The 24,241-nt window shown below is 49.1% G+C and overlaps 2 protein-coding genes across 3 annotated transcripts in view; one reads left to right on the forward strand and one right to left on the reverse strand.

Annotated features, from left to right (window-relative positions):
* Nucleotides 1-14,061, forward strand: part of TRPM5 (transient receptor potential cation channel subfamily M member 5) — a 45,219-nt gene extending 31,158 nt beyond the window's left edge. Inside the window, exons 16-24 of the mRNA XM_068148315.1 lie at nt 748-866; nt 2,080-2,212; nt 5,903-6,077; nt 8,451-8,619; nt 9,624-9,802; nt 10,376-10,508; nt 11,166-11,238; nt 12,199-12,289; nt 13,961-14,061. Of these exons, the coding sequence (XP_068004416.1) occupies nt 748-866; nt 2,080-2,212; nt 5,903-6,077; nt 8,451-8,619; nt 9,624-9,802; nt 10,376-10,508; nt 11,166-11,238; nt 12,199-12,289; nt 13,961-14,061 (1,173 nt within the window). The remainder of the gene's footprint in view (nt 1-747; nt 867-2,079; nt 2,213-5,902; nt 6,078-8,450; nt 8,620-9,623; nt 9,803-10,375; nt 10,509-11,165; nt 11,239-12,198; nt 12,290-13,960) is intronic.
* A 3,176-nt stretch (nt 14,062-17,237) lies between these two features.
* Nucleotides 17,238-23,610, reverse strand: TSSC4 (tumor suppressing subtransferable candidate 4). 2 transcript variants are annotated; one of them, XM_068148318.1, is made up of 4 exons: nt 23,475-23,610; nt 22,880-23,009; nt 20,963-21,035; nt 17,238-19,582 (listed from the first exon to the last, which is right to left on the reverse strand). In XM_068148318.1, the coding sequence occupies exon 4, from the start codon at nt 19,492-19,494 to the stop codon at nt 18,454-18,456; it is 1,041 nt and encodes a 346-aa protein (XP_068004419.1). In that variant the 5' UTR covers nt 19,495-19,582; nt 20,963-21,035; nt 22,880-23,009; nt 23,475-23,610; the 3' UTR covers nt 17,238-18,453. The 2 variants fall into 2 exon arrangements, with proteins under 2 accessions (XP_068004419.1, XP_068004417.1); XM_068148316.1 differs by lacking the exon at nt 20,963-21,035.
* Between the last annotated feature and the right edge of the window lie 631 nt (nt 23,611-24,241).

Raw genomic sequence — 24,241 nt, forward strand, 5'->3', positions numbered from 1 at the left:
AAGAGGACACAGTCTCAAGCTGTGCCAGGGGAAGTTTAGGCTCGAGGCGAGGAGAAAGTTCTTCACTGAGAGAGTTGTTAGCCATTGGAATGTGCTGCCCAGGGAGGTGGTGGAGTCACCATCCCTGGAGGGGTTCAAAAGGGGATTGGACGTGGCACTTGGTGCCATGGTCTAGTCATGAGGTCTGTGGTGACAGGTTGGACTTGATGATCACGGAGGTCTCTTCCAACCTTGGGGATTCTGTGATACTGTGACATTTGGCACAAAGAATATTTCATTGTAAACCTGTAAAACACAATGAGTTCCAGGCCAAAACCCAGTTAAGAAGCTCAGCTCTCTGCCCAGACAATCAGAGGTGTGCTCAGTGACAGCTCCAGCACACAGATCCCAGTCCTGTCCATGCTGATCAGAGAGTGAGGTCTGGAACCTGAGCTTGGGCTGGGAGCTCTTGTGTTGGTCAACAGCCAGAATGCTAACATAATCTTAACTCAGGTCTCAAAAAGCCTTAGGGCTAGTATCACAAGAAGAAAAAAAACCAGTAATTTTTGCTTTTTCTTCCTTTTTCTTCCAACTTTAGTATTGTAAAGACACCAAACTGAGCTGTTGTGTTCAAATGTTTGTTCCTATTACACTAGGAATTTGGGTTTCCTCTTTGCAATGGAAGACAAGAGGTATTATGTTAAAGCTGCCAGTGAAACAATGCAAATGGAAAGAGATCAATACCAGTGATTGTTCCTCTTCTTTCAGAGTACCTACAGAGATGAAGACACCAATTTAGGGAAAAAATTTAAACTCTATGTGGAAGATAATTGGAATAAATGTGATATGGTTGCCATCTTCCTCTTCATAATTGGGGTAACCTGCAGGTATGTATAAATATAAACATCAATGCATCCGTGTTCACAGCTTCACAGATTGCATTGGCTTGGAAGGGACCCTCAAAAGTCCTCTTGTTCAACCCCCCTGCAGTCAGCGGGGACACCTTCAGCTAGGTCAGGCTGCCCAGGGCCACAGCAAGTCTGAGCTTGAATGTTTCCAGGACCTCAACCATATCCCTGGGAAACCTCTTCCAAGATTTCACCATTCTCATTGTGCAGAAATTCCTCCTGATGCTCAGCCTGACTCTGCCCTGCTCCAGTTTCGAGCCGTTGCCCCTCGTGCTATCACCACAGGCCCTTCTAAATAGTCCCATCTGAACCTTACCTGTAGGTCCTCTTCAGGTACTGAAATGCAGCTCTAAACCATGGTGTGGCCTAACCAGTGCTGAGTACAGGGGCAGATACAGGCCAGGATGCTGTTTGCCTTCTTGTTCACCTGGGCACACAATGTTACATTCCTCTTAACATGCTTCTGCACCCACAGCCCTGAAGCACATGCCTTTTCCTAGCTAGGCTGTGCCTGGAATGGAATGGAATGAAATGGAATGGAATGGAATGGGAAGAGAAATAGGAAGAGAAATAATAGGAAGAGAAATAGGAAGAGAAATAGGAAGAGAAATAGGAAGAGAAATAGGAAGAGAAATAGGAAGAGAAATAGGAAGAGAAATAGGAAGAGAAATAGGAAGAGAAATAGGAAGAGAAATAGGAAGAGAAATAGGAAGAGAAATAGGAAGGGAAATAGGAAGGGAAATAGGAAGGGAAATAGGAAGGGAAATAGGAAGGGAAATAGGAAGGGAAATAGGAAGGGAAATAGGAAGGGAAATAGGAAGGGAAATAGGAAGGGAAATAGGAAGGGAAATAGGAAGAGGATGGAATAGGAATAGGAATAGGAATAGGAATAGGAATAGGAATAGGAATAGGAATAGGAATAGGAATAGGAATAGAATTAACCAGGTTGGAAGAGACCTTTGAGATCATCCAGTCCAACCTATCACCCAACACCATCTAATCAACTAAACCATGGCACCAAGCACCCCATCCAGTCTCTTCCTAAACACCTCCAGTGATGGTGACTCCACCACCTCCCTGGGCAGCCCATTCCAATGGCCAATCTCAGGAAACTGAGAGCAATGTTTGATGAAGGAAACACTTCCCAGCAGCACCTGCTGAGATCTGACCTTTCATGTCATGCCTTCTGCAGGATGCTGAACTCGACCTTTCAAGCTGGCCGTACAATCCTTGCCCTTGACTTCATGGTGTTCACTCTCAGGCTCATACATATCTTTGCAATCCACAAACAGCTGGGACCAAAGATCATCATTGTGGAAAGGATGGTAAGTGTGCAGTCTGAGGGAAATCCTTGTGCCTGCTGGAAAATGGAGAGTAGGAAAAAAATCTTCTCTGTCCACGGAGGTCTGCAGTGGAATATCTTGGTCCCAATTTACCAATCTTTAGAACTTAACCTAAGCACAGAATGGCTTAGGTTGAAAGGGACCTTAGAGATCATCATCCCTGTCATGGGCAGGGACACCTCTCATCCAATCTGACCTTGAACACCCCCCAGGGAGGAGGCATTCACCACCTCCCTGGGCAGCCTATTGCAGAGTCTCACCACCCTCACACTGAAGAACTTCTCCCTAAGAACCATTCTAAACCTACTCTCCTCCAGCTTAAAATTATTCCACCTTGTCCTGTCTCTAGACACCCTGATGGCCCTCTCAGCCTTCCTGTAGGAGCCCTTCAGGTACTAGAAGGCAGCTATAAGGTCCCCCTGGAGTCTTCTCTTCTCTGGACTGAACACTCCCAACTCCCTTAGCATATTCTCACAGCAGAGCTGCTCCATTGTGGCTCCCCCTCTGGACTCTCTCCAACAGTTCTGTGTCCTTATGCTGGGGATACCAGAAATGGACTCAGAATTCAAGGTGGGGTCTCCCCAGAGCAGAGTAAGGGGGCAGCATCACCTCTCTTGCCCTGCTGGCCACACTCCTTTTGATGCAGCCCAGGGTAGGGTTTGCCTTCTGGGCTGTATGAGCACATTCATCTTCACTTTGGCAAATGAAGAGCAGAGTGTCTTTGGCTTCCTGCTGTTCCTCCTAAGCTGTGTGCATTCAAAGAAAGACCTCAGACAGGTGCCAGGCAATGTGCAGAGGGCAGGGCAGTTACTGACTGACTCTGCTCCACTTGATGTTATTTGCAAGAAGTGTGAACACCAAAAAATCTGTGGAAAAGGCAGGCTGCAGGTTTCCCACAGGAGTTACTACTCTCACTTCTACTTTGTAGCTCCAAGTTATCATGAAAACATGTTAGTCCTTTGTGAGTATGTGTTGGAAGATGTTGATAGAAGGTGGTTATTTATTGCCACTCTCCTGCAGGAAGTGAGATGCTAGGATGAGAGCTTCTGCTCTTGGGTATGAGTTGGTGGCTTGAAGGAGCTTTTTCTTTTGGCATGTTAATCCTTTAGGCCAATTAGCTCATGGTAACTGATTAATAGGAGTTCATCTGATTGTAAGTGCAATTATAGATTCTACAAACATTTGATTTGTGACTCACAGCAGAGCTCAGTGAAAGCCCTACAGTCTAAACATGCCTATACATTGAATAAACACAGCTACCAAGCTATTTGGGTTTGTCTCCAAATGCAGCAACTGGGAGTCTAGCATGACATTTGCTTGGAGTAGCAAAAGGCTAAATGGCAAATAAATATTTGTCCTTGAACAGTATCTAGCTTACAGCATTAGTAGGCTTTTACTGGGAAAGAGCAAGCCAGACTTGCAGCTCCCAACCCTTCCTTGCTGCATACCAAACCAGGGCCTTGGACAAACACAGCAACATGTCCACTGTGTCAGCATCTGAAGCCATTACAAGGTGACCTGCAGGGTAAGAAGATGCAAAGAAGACCATAAACAGCAGCCTAGACACAGAACATAAACTAGCACCTTCCTGAGGAGGCTCAGGGGAGACCTTATTGCTCTCTACAACTCCCTGAAGGGAGGTTGTAGCCAGATGAGGGTTGGTCTCTTCTCCCAGGCAACCAGCACCAGAACAAGAGGACACAGTCTCAAGCTGCGCCAGGGGACGTTTAGGCTGGATGGGAGGAGGAAGTTCTTCCCAGAAAGAGGAATCGGCCCCTGGAATGTGCTGCCCAGGGAGGTGGTGGAGTCACCATCCCTGGAGGTGTTCAAGAGGGGACTGGTCATGGCACTTGGTGCCATGGTTTAGTTGCCAGGAAGTGTTAGGTAGGAGGTACTAAGTTGGACTTGAGGATCTCTGAGGTCTTTTCCAACCTGGTTGATTCTGTGATCTTCCCCCATCCAAGCTAACACCACACCTTAGCTTTGGTGGTTCACATCAAATGAAAGAACAGTGTAAGTTACTTGGGGTTGGACTCAATGCTCTCTGGAAGCCCCTTCCAACCCCCTAGCATTCTATGATTCTACTACAGCAAATGACATCTTCACTAAGTGGGTTCAGGCAAGAATGTTTCCCTTCATTAATCAGAGAAGCACTCCAAGGAGATCTCTTTCTGTTTTTCTCCCTTTCAACCTTGCTCCAGAACAGCTGAAATAAGACTCTCAGCTGCTAAAATGGCAGTTCAATAGCAGAACAAGGAGTGCTCACACAGAGACTGCTGACTGGAAAAGAACATCTCCAAACTCGCCACCACTCTCTCTTAACTATTACACCCTTAGAGTCCTGGAGCAGGACACTTTAAATCAGCCAGAGAACAAAGCAGACTGGTGCAACTCAGGAGAGAGACATCAACTGTGTCTTCCCTGCTTAGATATTGTGTTTCTTAATAGAACTCTAAGTAACATCCTGGAGCTCTGAAAGGCTTTTGGGGAACAGCACAATCCAATAATCTAATTGCAATGAATCCACAGTCCCTAATGAACTCTGTCAGACTAGATGGGAAGAGGATGAAGTGTTCCTCTTCCACCAGGGAGAAATTATTGCACTTGGAATGCATATTAGATTTGGTGGTTGTTTTTTTTTAAGTAAGTGTTTTAGGATTCAGTTGTTTCTGCTTCTGCAGAGAAACACAATGCTTAAAAGCAGGAAACAGTCCCTCAGATGCATGACTTAGCTTGAAAACCCAAGAGACAAGCTCCCTGATCCATGCAGCCTTCCATGCCTGCTGTACCAGTGGCTCAGTGGTCATCAAGGAGCAGCAGCTGCCACCCAGCAACTCACTGCTGCAGACCTCTTGTGATGCCCGGTAAAGCAGTGGCTGGCACTGTGAGATCTCAGAGGGAATCTACACTTTAAAGCTACAGGATGATCCATTTCAAAGAGCAGCAGTGATTGATGTGTAGATGATTGAAAAGCAAGGCTTTTTCATTTAAAACATGCCTTTATCTAAATGAGCAATCAAAGCAAACGGATGATGACAGGCAAAGAACAACACGATAACAGCAAGATCAAGAGAGAAACTCTGTGCATGGATCTGGAGCCTATTCCACCTCCTTTAGCCTGAGCAAGCTTGTAAAGGAACAGAATTATCTGAGCTGTTCTCCTACAGAAAGGCTGCTGCTCTTTGACCATGCTGTTACAGAATCACAGAATCACCAAGGTTGGAAGAGACCTCCAAGATCATCAAGTCCAACCTGTCACCACAGACCTCATGACTAAACCATGGCACCAAGTGCCACGACCAATCCCCTTTTGAACACCTCCAGGGATGGGGACTCCACCACCTCCCTGGGCAGCACATTCCAATGGTGAACAACTTTCTCCTCACCTTGAGCCTAAACTTCCCCTGGTGCAGCTTGAGACTGTGTCCTCTTGTTCTGGTGCTGGTTGCCTGGGAGAAGAGACCAACCCCCTCCTGGCTACAACCTCCCTTCAGGTAGTTGTAGAGAGCAATGAGGTCTCCCCTGAGCCTCCTCTTCTTCAGGCTAAACGATCCGAGCTCCCTCAGCCTCTCCTCGTAGGGCTTGTGCTCGAGGCCTTTCCCCAGCCTTGTTGCCCTTCTCTGGACACCTTCAAGAGTCACCTCTCCTCCTCTCCTCTCTTCTCTTTTGCAGATGAAAGATGTTTTCTTCTTTCTCTTCTTTCTGAGTGTGTGGCTCATTGCCTACGGTGTGACGACCCAAGCTCTGCTTCATCCCGACGACAGCCGAGTGGAATGGATATTCAGAAGGGTGCTCTATCGTCCCTACCTCCAGATATTTGGCCAGATTCCACTGGATGAAATAGACAGTGAGGAAATGTCTTCCCCCCCCTCCTTAATTTGGCTAGTTTGGAATGCATGCTTTAGACTAGAGCACGGAATTCCCTGCCAGTATTGTCTTTTATTGTAATGCTTCTGGGTCCTGCAGGCTAAAGCTGTCACATCACTATCATATAAATGGTGTATTTGCAAAGAGATAATGTGCCCTGTGCAATTACATTAGAGCACAAGGGCTGGCCCTGTTTAGAGAAGCTGCCTGGAACATTCACACATGGATTAGCAGCCTGAAAATTCCTTCCTTCCTTCCCTTCAGTCCGTTTCTGTTGGGTTTAACCTAGACCCAGATAACCCTGGGTGAACTGCAGTAATAGCTTCTCCACAGGTCTGGGCAGTAGTTTAATGTGAGAGTGTTAAAGCTGCACAGCTCTGCCCATAAGCAAACACTTCTGGTTCAGAATAAATATTCCTCCAGAGAATTTATTGACTCTGGAGGTAAAGCTGCCCAAACCAAATGAAGCTGGTAATGGCATGTGTGCACCACTGCAAACAAGACAGCACATAAATGGTCAGAGCACGTGGAAATACTTGGGCAGAAAGGTTCAAAGGCTTCTCATAGGCAAGCAGATAAAACACAGAAGGGGTTATCTCCTAAAGAAGTCTGAAGTGAAGCTACAGCATTTAGCCAGGACAGCAGCACTAAATCATAGACTCACAGAACTGTGGAGCTTGGAAGAGACCTTTGAGATTATGCAGTCCACCCACTCACCTATGGCTCACAATCCCACCACTACTGCTGAGCCACTGCCACTAAACCACATCCCTCAGCACCACATCCAGGGACAGTGACTCCACCACCTCCCTGGGCAGCCTGTTCCAATGCCCAAGAACTCTTTCTGTGAAGAAATTCTTCCTACCATTTTTCCAACCTGAACCTCCCCTGGCACAGCCTGAGCCCATTTCTTGTCCTGTTACTTGTTGCATGTGAGAGGAGACCCACCCCCAACTCAGTCCAGCCTCCTCTGAGATAGTTGTAGAAGTCTCCCCTCAGCCTCCTCTTCTAAAGGCTAAACAGCCCCAGTTTCCTCAGCCAGTCCTTGTAAGATTCATGTTCAAGGCCCTTCACCAGGTTAGTTGCTCCTCTTTGGACATGCTCCAGCACCTCCATGTCCTAAAATTGTGGCAATGTTGAGGCAGGATTCGAACTTGAGGCAATTTAGATGGAACCAGCAAAATTCCCATAGACAGAAGCAAATCCCAGAGTATTATTTCATGTTCACCCTGCTTAGGAAAGCCAAAAAACCTCTGAATGAGACAAGAGAGCAGGGTGTGATTCATCTCACTTAACTTTAACTGCCTACACAGCACAACCAGTGGCTCATTTCCATTACAGTAATTGGAGAGGAGCAAGTATTTTCTGGGACAAGATTCATCTCATCTGGAAATGGGTTAGAGCTTGCATTCCCTCGATGTGTGTGTTTCTCTCCAGAGGGTGTCTTCACCTGGATAAATGCCTGGTTAAAAGACAGAAGAGAAAAAAAACAGTTCATTACACAAGCAACTTCCAGAAGGGAGGCATTTGTCCTGGGGCCCTCTGGGCTTGTTCTGTTTGACAGCTTTAGGAAACAGATGGAAAAGGAGAGGGGGAATGGGGGCGGGGGGGGAGGGGGGCAAAATCTGCTGACAAAACTACTTTACTAGGTCATAAAGACTAAAGCTGACAACTAAGAGATCCAGAGGACCCTCATGAATAGAATTAACCAGGTTGGAAAAGACCTTCAAGGTCATGGAGTCCAACCTATCACCCAACACCATCTAATCAACTAAACCGTGGCACCAAGTGCCCCAGCAAGTCTCTTGCTAAACACCTCCAGGGATGGTGACTCCACCACCTCCCTGGGCAGCACATCCCAATGGCCAATCACTCTTTCTATGAAGAACTGCTTCCTCACCTCCAGCCTAAACCTCCCCTGGTGCAGCTTGAGGCTGTGTCCTCTTGTTCTGGTGCTGGTTGCCTGGGAAAAGAGACCAACCCCCACCAGGCTACAACCTCCTTTCAGGCAGCTGTAGAGAGCAAGAAGGTCTCCCCTGAGCCTCCTCTTCTGCAGGCTAAGCAACCCCAGCTCCCTCAGCCTCTCCTCACAGGGCTGTGCTCCAGACCCCTCCCCAGCTTTCTTGCCCTTCCCTGGACATGCTCCATCAACTCAATATCTTTCCTAAACTGAGAGGCCCATAACTGGACACAGCTACTTCAAACCTCAGGAGCTACTTGTAAGCCTTGCCAGGCTTGGTTGAATGAGATTTTGCTCACCAAAATGCAAAGCTTTTGTCTCTGCTCTAAGGCTCACACATGGCAGTAGGGTCTGTCAAAACTGCTCTTTTGAGCTCTCTCTCTTCCTCTGCAGCCTCACGAATCTATCCCAGGAACTGCACCTTGGATCCACTGCAGACTCTGCAGGAGAGCTCAGAAGCATGCCCCAACAGCTATGCCAACTGGCTCGTCATACTTCTCTTGGTCATCTTCCTACTAGTCACAAATGTTCTCCTTTTGAACCTCCTGATTGCTATGTTCAGGTAGGAGCAATTTCAGGACAGAAGCTGAGAGGTTTCACTGACCCATGGTTACTGCTATTCACTTTGGAACACGCTAGTCCTGTTCCTCATGAATACTCTTCAGGTGTTGAGAGGTAGAGCTCTGTGATCATAGAGTTCTTAAGTTCTCATTATCCTTCCTCTAGCCACATTAAAGACAAGAAGCAGCCTCTTTTACTGCTAAAATTCAATTAAACAAGCACAGAAGGGCCTGGCGCCCTGGCTGGGCTGCAGCAGAAGCCTGCAGGTGCACAGCAGCTGTAAACTTGGCAGGCTTCACAGGGTAATCTGCTCATAGGGGAAATGCTTGATGTCAACACTGCTAATAATGATCCATTTGGCTGAAGAACTGAGGTGGCATGTTTGCTGTTCTTGCCCAAGTGCAGTGGAATTACCTTTCTTAAGGGGAAAAAAAAATCCTAATGTCTTTTTTTAACATTTGAAGCCTGCAACTGCAAGTGTTTTAATCATGGAATCACAGAACTGTCAGGGTTGGAAGGGACCTCAAGGAGCAGCCAGCTCCAACCACCCTGCTATGAGCAGGGACGCCTCACACTACAGCAGGTTGCTCACAGCCACATCCAGCCTGGCTGCAAACACCTCCAGGGGTGAGGCTTCCACCACCTCCCTGGGCAACCTGTGCCAGTCTCTCACCACCCTCATGGGGAACAACTTCTTCCTCACAGCCAATCTCAATCTACCCATTTCTAGTTTTGTTCCATTCCCCCCAGCCCTATCACTCCCTGACACCCTAAAAAGTCCCTCCCCAGCCTTCTTATAGGCCCCCTTTCAGACACTGGAAGGCCACAATGAGGTCTCCTGGGAGCCTTATGTAGCCTGATGTCTAAGAATTTGCACAAACTTTAGGTTAAATTAGCACTGCTGATCTTGCTGCTCCTTCTGTAAAGTCAGCATGGGACTTCAGCTTACTTAGCTGTGTTTAAAAACCAGTGCCACACTTTTTTTTTCCCCCTTCCCAATTACAGTTACACCTTTCAAGTTGTTCAGGGCAATGCAGACATCTTCTGGAAGGTTCAGCGCTACAACCTGATTGTGGAGTACCACAGCCGGCCTGCCTTAGCACCACCCTTTATCATCATTAATCACCTAACTCTGGTTCTCAGGAGGATCTTCAACACAGTGGAACAGAAAAATGAACACTGGGGTGAGTTGTGAACAGGCATCTAGAAGAGAGTAGAACTGCCAGAGCAGGATCACCCAGGGGTAGTCTGCAGAGGAATGCAAGAGACAAACCCAATATGCTAATTCAAACTATGTCTTCAAACTGAGGTCTGCTGTTGGCTTGGACACCTGACAACAACAGGCTTGATGCTTCAGGGTGGAAGGATTCATTCACAGTTTGTCCTTCCTAGCTGTAATTGTTCTAACAAAGAAGCTTAGATGATAAAGTGCATCTGAACACAAAGCCCTGCTCAGTTTTGGGGCTAAACTGCATCAGAAGTCCAGTAAGGTTGTAAATGAGTTTACATAGAACCACAGAAATTGGTTCATGCTGTTCAGCTAACTCAAGAGTCATATTCAACTGCAAAAAAAAGAGACTATTGTCTTCCATCACAAGATAAACAAGTAGAAAACACTTATTTTACACTACATTTTCCTACCATGGCACTCCTGCCATGGCAAGACTTCATTTTTCCTTAGCATAGCAGCCTTCCATGGCCAATGTAACAGAAAAAGGAGTAAAATAACATTCCTTTCTTTTTTTTCCCCCCTACAGAAAGACATCTTCCAGTTGGCCTAGATCAGAAAATCATAACCTGGGAGCTGGTGCAAAAAGAGAATTATCTTGTAAACCTTGAGCAGGAAAGGAAAGAAAGCCATGAGGAAAGGCTGAAGGCCACATCCAATAAGTATGTGATTCTGACCCACTGAAAGCTTTCCTCACAAGGAATTGCCTCTGTCTTACACAGAAGCCCAGCATGGTGGGGTTGAAAGGGGCCTCTGGAGATCATCCAGTCCAACCCATCTGCTAGAGCAGGGGCACCCAGAGCTGGTTGCCCAGGATCACAGTGTCCAGGTGGCTTTGGAATCTCTCCAGAGAAGGAGACTCCACAACCTCCCTGGGCAGCCTGCTCCAGGGCTCCAGCACCCTCACACCAAAGAAGTTCCTTCCCATCTTCAGGTGGAGCGCAGTGGGTTCCAGCTGGTGCCCACTGCCCCTTTTCCTGTTGCTGACAAGAGTCTGGCCCCATCCTCTTGCCCCACCCTTTCACTATTGATCAGCACTCAGAAGATCCCCTCTCAGTCTTTTCTCAAGGCAGCCCCAGGTCTCTCACCTTTCCTCAATGGAGAGATGCTCCAGTCCCCCTGGTGTCAGGCAAGAGGTGAGAGCGTCTCAGAAATGCTGCTCTTGCAGGAACATCTCAAAAGGATACAACCTTTAGGAGACATTGGGACATCTCAGCACCACAGAAGTGCCAATGAGGAGCTATGGCCCATGGGCTTTGTGCTTTAGTTTCTTCTGAGGCCTCTCCTGCTTTGCTAACCTGTCTGCTTTGTTTCCCCAGGGTGGATCATCTGTCCAAGTATTTTGGTGGACTGAAGGACCATGAAAAGAGATTTAAAGCTATGGAAGCCCAGGTAAGCAAAAGCTTTAAAGGCACTGCTAGCAGCTTTAGGATTTGACCCTTAGGATTTCTCCTTTAGCAGTAGCTTGAAAAAACCTGTTTTGGGATTAAAGGGAAGGAGGAATGGAGCTGCATTGTGGCTTCACTTCCCTTATTGCTTTCCTCCTGGTGGTATCATATGTAAAGTAACCTTTCTGAGCTCTGGTAGGGAGGAGAAAGGGGGATACAGCCTTTCTTGCTCTGCTTGCCTACTCAAGAAGCATTTATTTGCTTTGATAAGGATGCTTCTGGAAGCAAACACTTCACCTTCCCCCCCCCCCCCCCTCCATTTTCTTCCTTCTCCCAACCTTTTCTTTCTTTACACCCTTTGAAAACACTCCTATTCTCTCTGATGTGACCCAGACTAATCTCCTTGGACACCAGCTGTGCTGATTTTCATAGATGCCAGACAAGATCTCCAAGGGAAGTGTCCAACATACAAATAATAGAAGGAAACCCTATCTGGAGCAAATGCTCAGCATTACCCTGTCTGTGCTGTGAGGCACAACTGCTATTGTTTTCTTTGTCCCTAGAACTCTCTGGTGTTCTTTTGGCTTCGCTCAAAGTTCCTTATCTTAATGCTCCCACTGCAGTTTCCCCTCCTCTTCTCATCTACTTTATGGCTTCCTGAAGAATGCCATGCTAGTCACTGAACAATGCTGACACCAGATCCAGGTTCAACAGGAACACACTGGAAAAGCTTTAATAGTTTGTGCCAGCTTGAGGCAATGCAATATGCTCCCAGAAAAGGGAAGGTATTAAATACATTTTTTTCCTCCAAGACTGCTCAACTCTTTGAAATAGTGAATAGGATGTGGTAACTCTGGTGCTGCTTCAGTCTGCTGCCCAGATCCTGTTTCATGCAGAGTTAGGACTGGATGAAGCACTGCAAAAATGAGCTGATGTAGAAATCCCTGTTCATGTTTTTCTGTAGATTCACTACTGTGCAGCTGCTATCTCCTCCATAGCAGAGGGTTTGGCCAAATCCAACCTCTTGTACAACCAACCAGCTCCAAACCACCCAGGTAACTATTGAAAACAGCCACAAAGCAATGGTTGGGCTCAGTGATCTTGAAGGCCTTTGCCAGCTGAAATCATTCCATGAAATCATTTGAAATCCATGAAATTTTCTACTGGAAAGCTGAACAATTCAGTTAAAAAGGGAAAGGGAAAGGAAGCTTGGAAAAGAACCCCATCAGGAGGCAGCTAGAGGTAATGGACCTATAAGCAAGAAGCAGAATATGCATCCTTCAGAATGAAAACACTAACTTCAGCCAGTTATATTTAAAAGCTTTGGGGGAAAGGGGACTCCCTCATGTCCAGTTCAAATGATCTCACCCAACTGTAAGCATATAAATAGGAATCCCTTTGCCACAGGGTTTCTTTGTTGTGGGGTTCTTGAGTTGCACAGAATCACAGAATGGTAGAGGCTGGAAGGGACCTCGAGAGATCATCCAGTCCAACCCCCCTGCCAGAGCAGGATCACCTATACCAGACCACCCAGCAATGCATCCAGACAGGTCTTGAACATCTCCAGAGAGGGAGGCTCCACAACCCCCCTGGGCAGCCTGTTCCAGGGCTCTGTCACCCTCACAGGGAAAACATTCTTCCTCATGTTCACATGGAAATTCCTATGCCTCAACTTTCACCCACTGTCCCTTGTGCTGTCATTGAGCATCACCAAGCAGAGCCTGGCTCCATCCTCTCAGCACTCACCCTTCAACTGTTTATAAACATGAATGAGGTCACCTCTCAGTCTCCTCTTCCCCAAGGTAAAGAGCCCCAGTTCCCTCTCATAAGGGAGATATTCCACTCCTTTAATCATCTTGGTGACTCTGTGCTGGACTCCTCTTTAGTAGCTCCCTGTCCCTCTCGAACTGAGGGGGCCAGAACTGGACACAATATTCCAGATGAGGCCTCACCAGAGCAGAGTAGAGAGGGAGGGAACCTTTCTTGACCTACTAATCACACCCCACTGAGATAGAACTACCAGAACATTTCACATGGCTAACAGTAATCATGAAAACCAATTCAGCAACCCTCCTAACATTGTTTTAATCAACACAACTCATTTACCTTCAGAGCTGCAACTACTCCTGTCCATTAAGTATCATGTTCTGTGTCCCAGGGGTTCTAGTTTAAAATGTCAGAGAGACAGCAGCAGACTGTTCCTCAGCCACCACAGGATGTCCAGCACAATAAAGATTCTGGATATGCTTCCTAGTGACCTATTTCAGTATCTACCTATCAGTGCTGCAACAACAACAACAAGAAGCAGCCCTCCAAACCCCATGAACTGCACATAAACTATATGGGAAAAAGCAGCAGCTAGGAACTCCACAAGGTTGTGACATGATGAGACCTCAAGCCACTTGGGCTCAAACTAACCTCAAGCTTGACTTAATTCTGTTAGAAGCTTATAAAACACACACAAATGGCTCCATTGTCAACATTCCAGTAAGAAAAACCACCCTGCAGCATTGTTCCCCTGACACCTGAATGCTGCAACTGCATAGAGCAGGAACTGAACAGCTGAAAGCCAAAGAAACCTGCTTTTAATCATTTAACTGTAATACTGTGCAATACCTTTCCATTTGGGGTTATTTGCAATGTTCTAAGCTTTGTTAAGTAATTTCTGCCAGGTGGCCCCTGTCCTGAGGTGTTAAACAAGCACATGGCTTTTGCAATCCTGTTAGGTGCCACGAATGCCAACCTGGAAGTGCCTTTGCCAGAGAGAAGTGGAAGAGAAGCTCGAGCAGATCAGGCTGAGCCTGATCTCCTGTTCATTGATAATTAAATGGTGGTCTCTTTTCTTCAGATTAACCCTTTTGTCCTACTGAACTACTGCAGAAGTCAAATCCCACCCTAGTGAACTACTGTTCTCAATCTCCTGACAGCCCAAAGCCCAGCTCTCTCTTGGCCTTCGTGCCAAGCATTGCCTGTGTTTGACAGCACTCAGCATTTCTTGGGTTTCCTCCACCAGTTTCCTCTTCCTTCCTGCTCCTGTATTCTGTGGTCCTTGCTCCAATTACCCATCCCACCAATCACACAAAAACCTTTCTCCTCCAGGATGAGTAGTGTCTTCCCTACTCTAGTCATGTGGTCTGTGGTGACAGGTTGGACTCGATGATCTTTGAGGTCTCTTCCAACCTTAGGAATACTGAATACTGAATACTGACTCTGCCACCTTCTTTTCTAAACACCATCTGCCTCCTGCTCTCCAAATACCACCCTCACTCCATTGCTCATTCCATGTTTCTCTGTTCAAGGGAGTCTCCCTTTTAAAGGCTGATCACTTACACACTAAAAACAAGCCACTTCCTTGGCCAAGAAAGCAAGCTCCTATTTCTGAGCTGCTTAGAAAGGAAACTAAGAAATAGTTTCCACAGGAAAGGGCCTGGGATCCTGAACTATTACAGTCCATACAGTTCCTGGAGTCCTTACCACCCTCCAGTGCTTGCACTCACCACGGGCTCTTCTCACGCTGCCTTCTGTGGGTACTCCTTTGCTGGTGTTCTGTAGCCAGGGCTCCTCACTGCCCCCCTGGATGCTGGAACCTCATCCTGCTGTCCTCCAGTGTGCAGTGGCTTGCAGCCACCTGACACAGGCTGAGCAGGTGACCCTCCTGCAGCCAGACCCCAGCCTGGGCTGCTTGCCTGTGTCAGTGACACATCACAGCTTCTGTGAAAGGAGACTTGGCCTTTATGCACCCCACCACAGCTTTCTGCTTTCATTTTGCTTTTCTCTCTCAGGTCAAGAAAAGAGAATCACTTACAGACTTTAAAGCATGCATGTGTAGGGAGAATTTTCCTCTCAGGGAGGAATTGAGCCTGTTGGTCACTGTTTCATTACTTCTCTGGCACGTGTATTTTTAGCACACAGAATCCAGCTGGCTCTGTTAGAACAGTGTATGAAAAGATGCACCAATAAAATGGAGATTACTGCTGGCCTTCAAAGGGAGATTTCTTTGGAATAACACAAACAGCATCATGAGGGGGAAGCAATGGGCTGGGCTGGGCTCTTACACTGATAAGCTCCAGCTGAATGCAGTTTTCTCACACACAGAACACTGCTTCCATGCAGCCTAAAGGTAGGTTGTGCAAAAAGCCTTCCCTGCTACCAGGAGTGGAAAGAATCTCAGCTCTAATAAAAATACCTTTCTGACACAAGGCTGTTACTAATTCACCTTGTCAGGATGTCTCACAAAACAGCCATTTTTCCAGTTTACTCCAGTGGTGCCCCAGGCCTCAGTGACCCCACGAACAGTGCTGGGATTCCATTGCTGCCCTGCCTGTGCCTCACCCTAGGCAGGCAGAAATTGCCAAACCAGCTAAGTTTGTTCTGAGCTGCATTTTTTGGTAGGAAATACTATCTGAGGTCAACCCCCAGCACGCCCTGCTCTTGGCAGCACCTTCCATTCTGGTATGGATGCTGCTTTAATTGTAATCAGCACATTCATGACCTACTGGAACCCAAAATTCTAGGTGTTTGGAACTGGTGAGGTCCCAGTTGTGCACTGGGACAACTGATCTGCTTAGCAATGACCTGTTAATGAATGTTAATAATGAATCAAACTATATACTGAGAGGAGGAGAGAGGAGGAGAGAGGAGGAGAGAGGAGGAGAGAGGAGGAGAGAGGAGGAGAGAGGAGGAGAGAGGAGGAGAGAGGAGGAGAGAGGAGGAGAGAGGAGGAGAGAGGAGGAGAGAGGAGGAGAGAGGAGGAGAGAGGAGGAGAGAGGAGGAGAGAGGAGGAGAGAGGAGGAGAGAGGAGGAGAGAGGAGGAGAGAGGAGGAGAGAGGAGGAGAGAGGAGGAGAGAGGAGGAGAGAGGAGGAGAGAGGAGGAGAGAGGAGGAGAGAGGAGGAGAGAGGAGGAGAGAGGAGGAGAGAGGAGGAGAGAGGAGGAGAGAGGAGGAGAGAGGAGGAGAGAGGAGGAGAGAGGAGGAGAGAGGAGGAGAGAGGAGGAGAGAGGAGGAGAGAGGAGGAGAGAGGAGGAGAGAGGAGGAGAGAGGAGGAGAGAGGAGGAGAGAGGAGGAGAGAGGAGGAGAGAGGAGGAGAGAGGAGGAGAGAGGAGGAGAGAGGAGGAGAGAGGAGGAGAGAGGAGGAGAGAGGAGGAGAGAGGAGGAGAGAGGAGGAGAGAGGAGGAGAGAGGAGGAGAGAGGAGGAGAGAGGAGGAGAGAGGAGGAGAGAGGAGGAGAGAGGAGGAGAGAGGAGGAGAGAGGAGGAGAGAGGAGGAGAGAGGAGGAGAGAGGAGGAGAGAGGAGGAGAGAGGAGGAGAGAGGAGGAGAGAGGAGGAGAGAGGAGGAGAGAGGAGGAGAGAGGAGGAGAGAGGAGGAGAGAGGAGGAGAGAGGAGGAGAGAGGAGGAGAGAGGAGGAGAGAGGAGGAGAGAGGAGGAGAGAGGAGGAGAGAGGAGGAGAGAGGAGGAGAGAGGAGGAGAGAGGAGGAGAGAGGAGGAGAGAGGAGACAGGAGGTGAACCAGGTTGGAAGAGACCTTCAAGATCATCATGTCCAACCTATCATCCAACCCACCTAATCAACTAAACCATGCAACCAAGCACCCTACCAAGTCTCCTCCTAAACACTTTCAATGATGATGACTCCACCACCTCCCTGGGCAGCACATTTCAATGGGCAATCTCTCTCTCTGTGTACATTCTGCTTTGAAAATTCCAAGGTAAATTTCAACAGATGGAGCAGTATTTATGTGGCTTTCTGCTTCTGCTGCCAAATGGTGCTCAAACACAATCACCCAATGATTTGGGCCTACCACTCAGTTGCTGCTGAGATGCTGACACCCTGAGAGGGTGTAACCTCCTCGAATATCCTTCCGAGTCTGAGCACGCGCCACAAACCCTAAACTCATCTTTCACTGCAGTTATAAATACTAGCACTAAGGTGGTTAATTTGGGCTACTGGCAAAAAAAAAAATGTGTCAGTCCAAACTGATCTGAGCTCAGCTGAGTTTCAAAGCATATCACTTCTCAAAGAATTTAATCTTTCAACCTTATTTATTAACGTTCTGTGTGAAAAAACAACCCCGACTCTATTCATTCCACTGTGAGTCATTGTATGAGGTGACTCATTCTGTGAGGCAACTCTCCAGATACTGTGACTGAAAACTGTTCAAAATGTGGTTTTTACCATCTAAAATATGAGACTGGAGGGAGAAGTTACGAGATGGTAAGCCCAGAGTAACCTTTCTTGATGTTCGAGGTGATTCTCAAATCAAACAGACTCTTTGTTACTGCTCCAGAGCTGCATTCACCAGCCTGGGTCAGAGGTGAAGAAATCCAGCTGCAACTGAAGGTTTATTGAATCCCAAAGGAGTATCCAGTCCTGGTACAAACACCTCATTCCCACCAAACCCACGATGCGTAAGCAGTGCCACCTTCAAAGGACTAACAGTCAGAGCCATCACATCCTATGTCACCAGGAAGAGGAAGAGCTGCTGCCCAGGTAAACAACTGCAGCTGTGGAATTCTGACCTACACACAAGAGGGTGAGGCTCTGCTGAAACCATCCTGAGTGTGTCCTCACCAGGATGGATCCACACTTGCACCTCTCCCCAGGAAACACTGGGGCTTTATCATGTAACACTAAGTAAGGAAAATATTAAGCCCACCTTAAGAAAAATTCTGGCTCAGCCAGCCCCCTGGGCCCTCCAAACTCATGACTGGGTACTGGTGTGCCTTCACTCCCAAGGGCAATGACAGAGCCTGGGACAGGGCTGAGGGAAAGCCCATCTAGTTGAAGATCAGGTTTTCTTTTCATTGTTTAAAAAGCCCACCATCTTTGTTGCGTGGTTCTTCAGGATCTGGAAACTGCTCTAAATCTGGAGGTTAGCAGGAAGCCCAGCAGCCCTTTAAGCTCACACATCTTGTTCTTTGAGCATTTCACCTCCGGGGCACTCACCAGGGAGTTACTCAAGCAGACACAGCACACCTGATTCTCTCCTGCTTGGGTCCAACTATCAGGTGCCCACAGCCTTCTCATGAAGAGAGGGTCTGGAATGTATTTTAGGCAGCTTAATTTCTAACACCACAAAATGTTCTGGTGGCTACAATGCAAACTGTTAAAGACAAAAAGCCATCCCATGGTTTCAGAGCAGAAAAAAAGAGTAGTGAAAGAAAAATCCCCAAACATATGCAAAGACAATACAAGTCCTTAGATGTTTCCAATGGGCTCCATCCTTCAGGCCTCTTCCTCCTCCTCTTCATCATCCACTTTAGGTCGGAAATTTTTCCTGTTCTTCTTCTTACTGCAATGGAATCCAACTGTTTCCACTGATGCTTCTTCAGCTGTGCCACTAAGCCTTGCACTAAGCTTTCCTTCTGCACTCAGGTCCCCCATTGTTGTACACTCCTCCTCCTCTCCTGCTTTACCAATTCCACTGTCTAAGTGCCCCAGCTCTACCTTATCTTCTTCCCTTGAGTCATCAGTCTTCTTCACAGGTTTTCCTTTCAAATCTGTTTTCAAGTGTTTCTTATCATCCTCTCCAGCTGCTGTTCTCTTTTCCAGTCCATCTACACCTCTTTTTGCTGGTTTGGTGAAAACAATCCTCCCAGCTCCACAGCTGGAAGGGTCCTGGTTGAAGTAAGGGGTGTAGCTCTCTGGGGTAGCTGAGCTTTTTTTCTCCCCTCTTTTCTTCAGACCCTCCAGAAATTCCATGGCCACTGCCCTGTTGGTCTTGTCACTAGACTCTGAAACTCCATCTAGGCTGTATTTGGTCCAGCGCTCTGGGTGTGCCACATAGTCAGGCACTGCAGGAGAGCTCTTGGGAGCCTGCACAGCTTTGGCTTGCTTTCCCAGGCTTTCTGGCACTGTGCTTCCTGACGCTGTGCTCGGAGGCAATGGACGCTTAAACCTCCCATCAACGACATTATCCTCAGGCATCGAGGGCACAGCTGCCTTGGCTGCCTCTTCCAGACAATCAAAAATGCTCTGGCTGCGGAGAGAGAACGTAGAGCTCATGCCCCTCAGATGGAACAGCTGGGCAGGAGACTTCTGCCTGCTGTCTGGAGAGGCAGAGCCCAACCCCGATCTGCAGTCCCCATCATCTACAGACGTCTCCTCGGGGGATACCGTATCAGCCTCTGCTTCCTCAGCTAAGCCCAAATCATCGGAATCAGAATCGCTGAGCGACACCGTGTCCGAGGGCAGGACTCCTTCATAGTCTGTGGCACCACCAGCCACTATCCCCAGAAAGGGTTCACCTGCTTCCTGATCTCCCATCTTCGGGCTGTCGCTCCACTGAGGTCTTTGGTGCGGGCCCAGGAACAGCTCCAAGTGCGGTTTTCCACACGCCCACCGAGTTCAGTGCCTAGAATACAAAGGATGATAAAAACTGAGCTGTGAAGTATGAGGCCATCACTCTGTGTGGTGCAAAACAGTCATTAATGCAGGGTAAGAGGCAGCTCTACTTCAGGCATTCCTGAGCAGCTTTGCTTGAAGAACCCCAAAAGCATTCCTTCAGGAATGAATGCACCTTAAAGACTCACACAAGACTCAACACAAGAATAGGTAGGATTCAAAACTGGTGTTGCACACCAAATTTCCTTAGATATTACAGCAGGTCCAGTTACTGAAGGAGGAGCATAAAGCTTCTGAGCACATCTGAATGCCCCATAAGTGTCTTAACACACCAAGAAACAACAGTGACTTCTTCCAATTACAGTGTGATACAGGCAGGGTGTAAATCCACAAAATACACATCCTCATCTCTCAGGCTTTCCTCTGACCATTAGGATCCTTCATTGCATCAGCCACGGTGCCTCCTGCCCCAGTATTCACCACATCCTGCCTGTTATAAAGGACATTATTACTGGTTGAGGTCAGTGGCACAGGACTATCAGGGCCACACCTTCAGGACTGCTTTAAAGCAACATGGGAGTCCAAGCTCCATGGCCTCCCTGGGCTTCAAGTCTGATGTCAGTACTAATTCCTGCAATCAGAAAAGAGTCCAAGCTCCATGCCCTCCCTGGGCTTCAAATCTGAGGTCATTACTAATTCCTGCAATCAGAAAAGAGTCCAAGCTCCATGCCCTCCCTGGGCTTCAAATCGGATGTCAGTACTAATTCCTGCAATCAGAAAAGAGTCCAAGCTCCATGCCCTCCCTGGGCTTCAAGTCTGATGTCAGTACTAATTCCTGCAATCAGAAAAGAGTCCAAGCTCCATGCCCTCCCTGGGCTTCAAGTCTGATGTCATTACTAATTCCTGCAATCAGAAAAGAGTCCAAGCTCCATGCCCTCCCTGGGCTTCAAATCTGAGGTCATTACTAATTCCTGCAATCAGAAAATGAGCCAGCTCAAGAAACCAAGCCCACTGGATTACAAAAACCCAAACATGGCATACTTGTGCATGGAAACAAGGGGAGGGTGCCACCAAGGATCCACAAGAGCAGGCCCTTTAGTCAGGACAAAGGGAATGTGACTTGAAGCCCAGCTTCCAGTGCTTGGCTGGAATACCTCAGTTGCTCTGCATCGCATCTCTGGGAAGGGAACCTCACCGAACCAGGGCAGTTGATAAGCACACTAACACTTGCTGGGCAATGAGCTGGCAAACACAGACCTCAGTTCAGCTCACAAAAATACAGATTACAGAAATAGTTCCAATATATTATTAGAATAAGCTCAACTACCTAATTATAGGTTCTTCTGAAACGATGCAGTAAACAGACATGGAAAGTCTGTTAGTCACTCACTTTCTCTTGAGACTGAGTCAGCTTCCCCTCCTGAGGGTCAGTTAAAGCCACCAAAGATCTCAGCACTTCCACCCTAGAAAACAAACATTTCCTTCAAGATACTGGAAATGTAGTTTCAAAATGAGCTTTAAAAATAATTCCTGCCCCCCTGAATCATCTGAAGCTGCAGAACCGAGTGCTAAATCTGACACCAACTCATGCTGGTGTAAAAGCCTACAGATATTCCTGGATTTCTGGCAAAAGAACAACACACAGCCTAATAAGGCAGGCATCACTCAGTCTCCACATTTGCACTGGCTACCTTGCTCTGTAGAGAAGAGAGGTTTGAAAAGGTAAAAGCTGTCATTTGCACGTGGAGTAAACCATCACTAACTGAACAGTGTGAAATGCAGCTAAGGAAATACAGCAGTTATTTAGAATAAACCTTTATTTCTTTAGAATAAACCAAACCAGGTTGGAAGAGACCTTCAAGATCATCGTGTCCAACCCATCAACCAATCCAACCCACCCAAACAGTTAACCCATGGCACCAAGCACCCCATCAAGTCTCCTCCTGAACACCTCCAATGACAGCGACTCCACCACCTCCCCGGGCAGCCCATTCCAATGGGCAATCACTCTCTCTGTGTAGAACTTCTTCCTAACATCCAACCTGAACCTCCCCTGGCACAGCCTGAGACTGTGTCCTCTTGTTCTGGTACGGGGTGCCTGGGAGAAGAGACCATCATCTGCCTGTCTACAACCTCCCTTCAGGTAGTTGTAGAGAGTGATAAGGTCACCCCTGAGTCTCCTCTTCTCCAGGCTGAGCAACCCCAGCTCCCTCAGCCTCTCCTCACAGGGCTGTGTTCCAAACCCCTCACCAACTTTGTTGCTCTTCTCTGGACTCATTCCAGCAACTCAACCTCCTTCCTAAACTGAGGGGCCCAGAACTGGACACAGTACTCGAGGTGTGGCCTAACCAGTGCAGTGTACAGGGGCAGAATGACCTCCCTGCTCCTGCTGGCCACACTGTTCCTGATGCAGGCCAGGATGCCATTGGCCCTCTTGGCTGCCTGGGCACACTGCAGGCTCATGTTCAGCCTGCCATCGACCAGCACCCCCAGGTCCCTCTCTGCCTGGCTGCTCTCAGCCACTCTGACCCCAGCCTGTAGCACTGCCTGGGGTTGTTGTGGCGGCCAAAGTGCAGCCCCTGGCACTTGGATGTGTTCAATCTCCTGCCCTTGGACTCTGCCCATCTGTCCAGCCTGTTGAGGTCCCTCTGCAGAGCCTCTCTACCCTCCAGCAGATCAACTCCTGCCCCCAGCTTGGTGTCGTCAGCAAATTTACTGATGATGGACTCAATGCCCTCCTCCAGATCATCAATAAAGATGTTAAAGAGCAGAGGGCCCAGCACTGATCCTTGGGGCACACCACTAGTGACTGGCCGCCAGCTGGACGTGGCACCATTCACCATGCATCTCAAGTACTGAGTGCTGTAAGACCATGCATGCCACAGAGGTCTGTCTGCAAAGAAAGGCTAGGGACAGGTCTTCATAAAGCATTAATGCATAGAGAAGATTCTGAAGAATTCAGCAGGTCAAGTGCTGTGCTCCATGCAGTCTGCCTGTCTTTGACAAAAAGAATCTGATGACTGATTTTGGACACACTGCCCTCAGCATGAACCCCCAAAGAATCACCTGAAAATTGTACATTCTTCTGCTTGCTTCTAACCCGTGAGAAGTAGGCACTGAAGCACAAAGCTGGCTAGAACAGCTGCTGTCAGATGGCAGCTGAAGAGTCCTGCCCAGGCTGTGAATCAGGGCATCTTTTTGCCTGAGGGCAGTAACACAGAAAGGAAACTTTTTGCTCCTAAGGAGGTGTTTCAGGCTGAACGTAGCTAGCAGCCAAAGCCTCACAGCACACGCCAGCCAGACTCACAGGTTTGTTGCGGTGATGTGATCACAGCACAACTTGGACGGGACGGTGTCTCTCGGGACGGGATGGTCCGCCTGGATGGGCCCTTCCATCATGGTCTGATTCAAACAGGCTCTGTACGTCTCCGTGCAGCCTGTGACGAAAGCACAGACCCCAGTCAGCCTCAATCACGGCCGGGAGTCCACCCTCCCTGCAGACAGCAAGCCCTGCTGCCAGCCATCCCATGCCAACCGCAGCACGGCCCCGCCTCAGCAAGGAAGGGCAGCAGCCCCCGGGGCCGGCCCGCGCCTCCAGGGGGTTCCCAACCCCAGCGGAGGGAAACGACTGAGCCCGCGGCCCTGCTCCCCACCACGGCTGCAGCCCGCAGCCTCGGCCGGCCCTCCTGTCCTCCCAGGCTCCTGCTCCCGTCCCAGGGCCGGGATACAAACACAGACAACCGCCCGCGGGCCTCTGCACCCCCGGGGGCTGCCACCCTCCTCTAACCCCCAGAACTGTCTCCGCCCGCTCCCGCTCAGCGCCGCGCACAGAGGCCGCCAGCCCCACCGCCACCTCCGGGCCCGCAGCGAGAACCGAGGGGGAAAAGGGGAGCGTCCCATACCCCTGCCTTGCACAGGCCCAGCGCCTCCGCAGGGCAGCCGCCTGCCTTTCCCGCCTCTCCCCGCCGCCCGCGGCCGCGGCCCGAGGCGCGCTGGGACACCGAGTCCCCAGCGGCAGCCACGGGACGGCAGCGCCCGGCGCCGAGACCGCAACCCCCGGCGAGCAACGCGGCGCGGAAAGGGCGGGGAGCGGGCGGCCGCTGCCCCCTACGGCTCCGCCTCTCTGCTCAGCGTCCCGGGAGCTGTAGTCACCAGCCCCTCGCCCGGCGGGGGACATTTTGAGAGCGGGGTCGCGGGGAAGATACCGCGGGGCCCGCTGCTGCACGGGGCTGAGCTCGCCCCAAGCCGCACTACAGCGCCCAGGCTGCGTCGCGCCGCCGCCATTTTGCAGCCTGGGAGGGGACCTGGGGGGGTGCTGTGGCGCTGCAGCGAATGCAGGCTTCCCCCCGAGCCCTCCGCCGTGCTGGCGGCTGGGGGCGGTAGCTGGCTTGGCGTTCCTGGCGTCCCCAGGCACGGCAGACAGCCCCCGGGCTGCCAGGCGGCGGGAGGGGTCTGGCAAAGCAGGCACCTAAGTGCTGCCTCCCCTCGCTGAACCGTGTGGAAAAACCACGTCGAGCAGAGCTTTGCTTCTCATAAGGAAAGCAGAGCTTGGCCACTTCAGAGGAAGTGTCTGGAGTTTTGTTTTGTTCTTTGTGCTTTGGGTGTTGTGGTTTGGGTTTTGGTTTTTTTTTCCCTTTCTATTTATTTTTCAGTCCAAGTCACTTGAGGC

Source organism: Melanerpes formicivorus, unplaced genomic scaffold, assembly GCF_026170545.1.
Source record: "Melanerpes formicivorus ecotype bairdi unplaced genomic scaffold, bMelFor1.0.p_v2 SCAF_16, whole genome shotgun sequence".
Taxonomy (NCBI): domain Eukaryota; kingdom Metazoa; phylum Chordata; class Aves; order Piciformes; family Picidae; genus Melanerpes; species Melanerpes formicivorus.

What these genes read in the sequence shown, in the direction of transcription:
- TSSC4 (XM_068148316.1), bottom strand. Translation starts at nt 19,494, where the DNA reads ATGGGAGATCAGGAAGCAGGTGAACCCTTTCTGGGGATAGTGGCTGGT.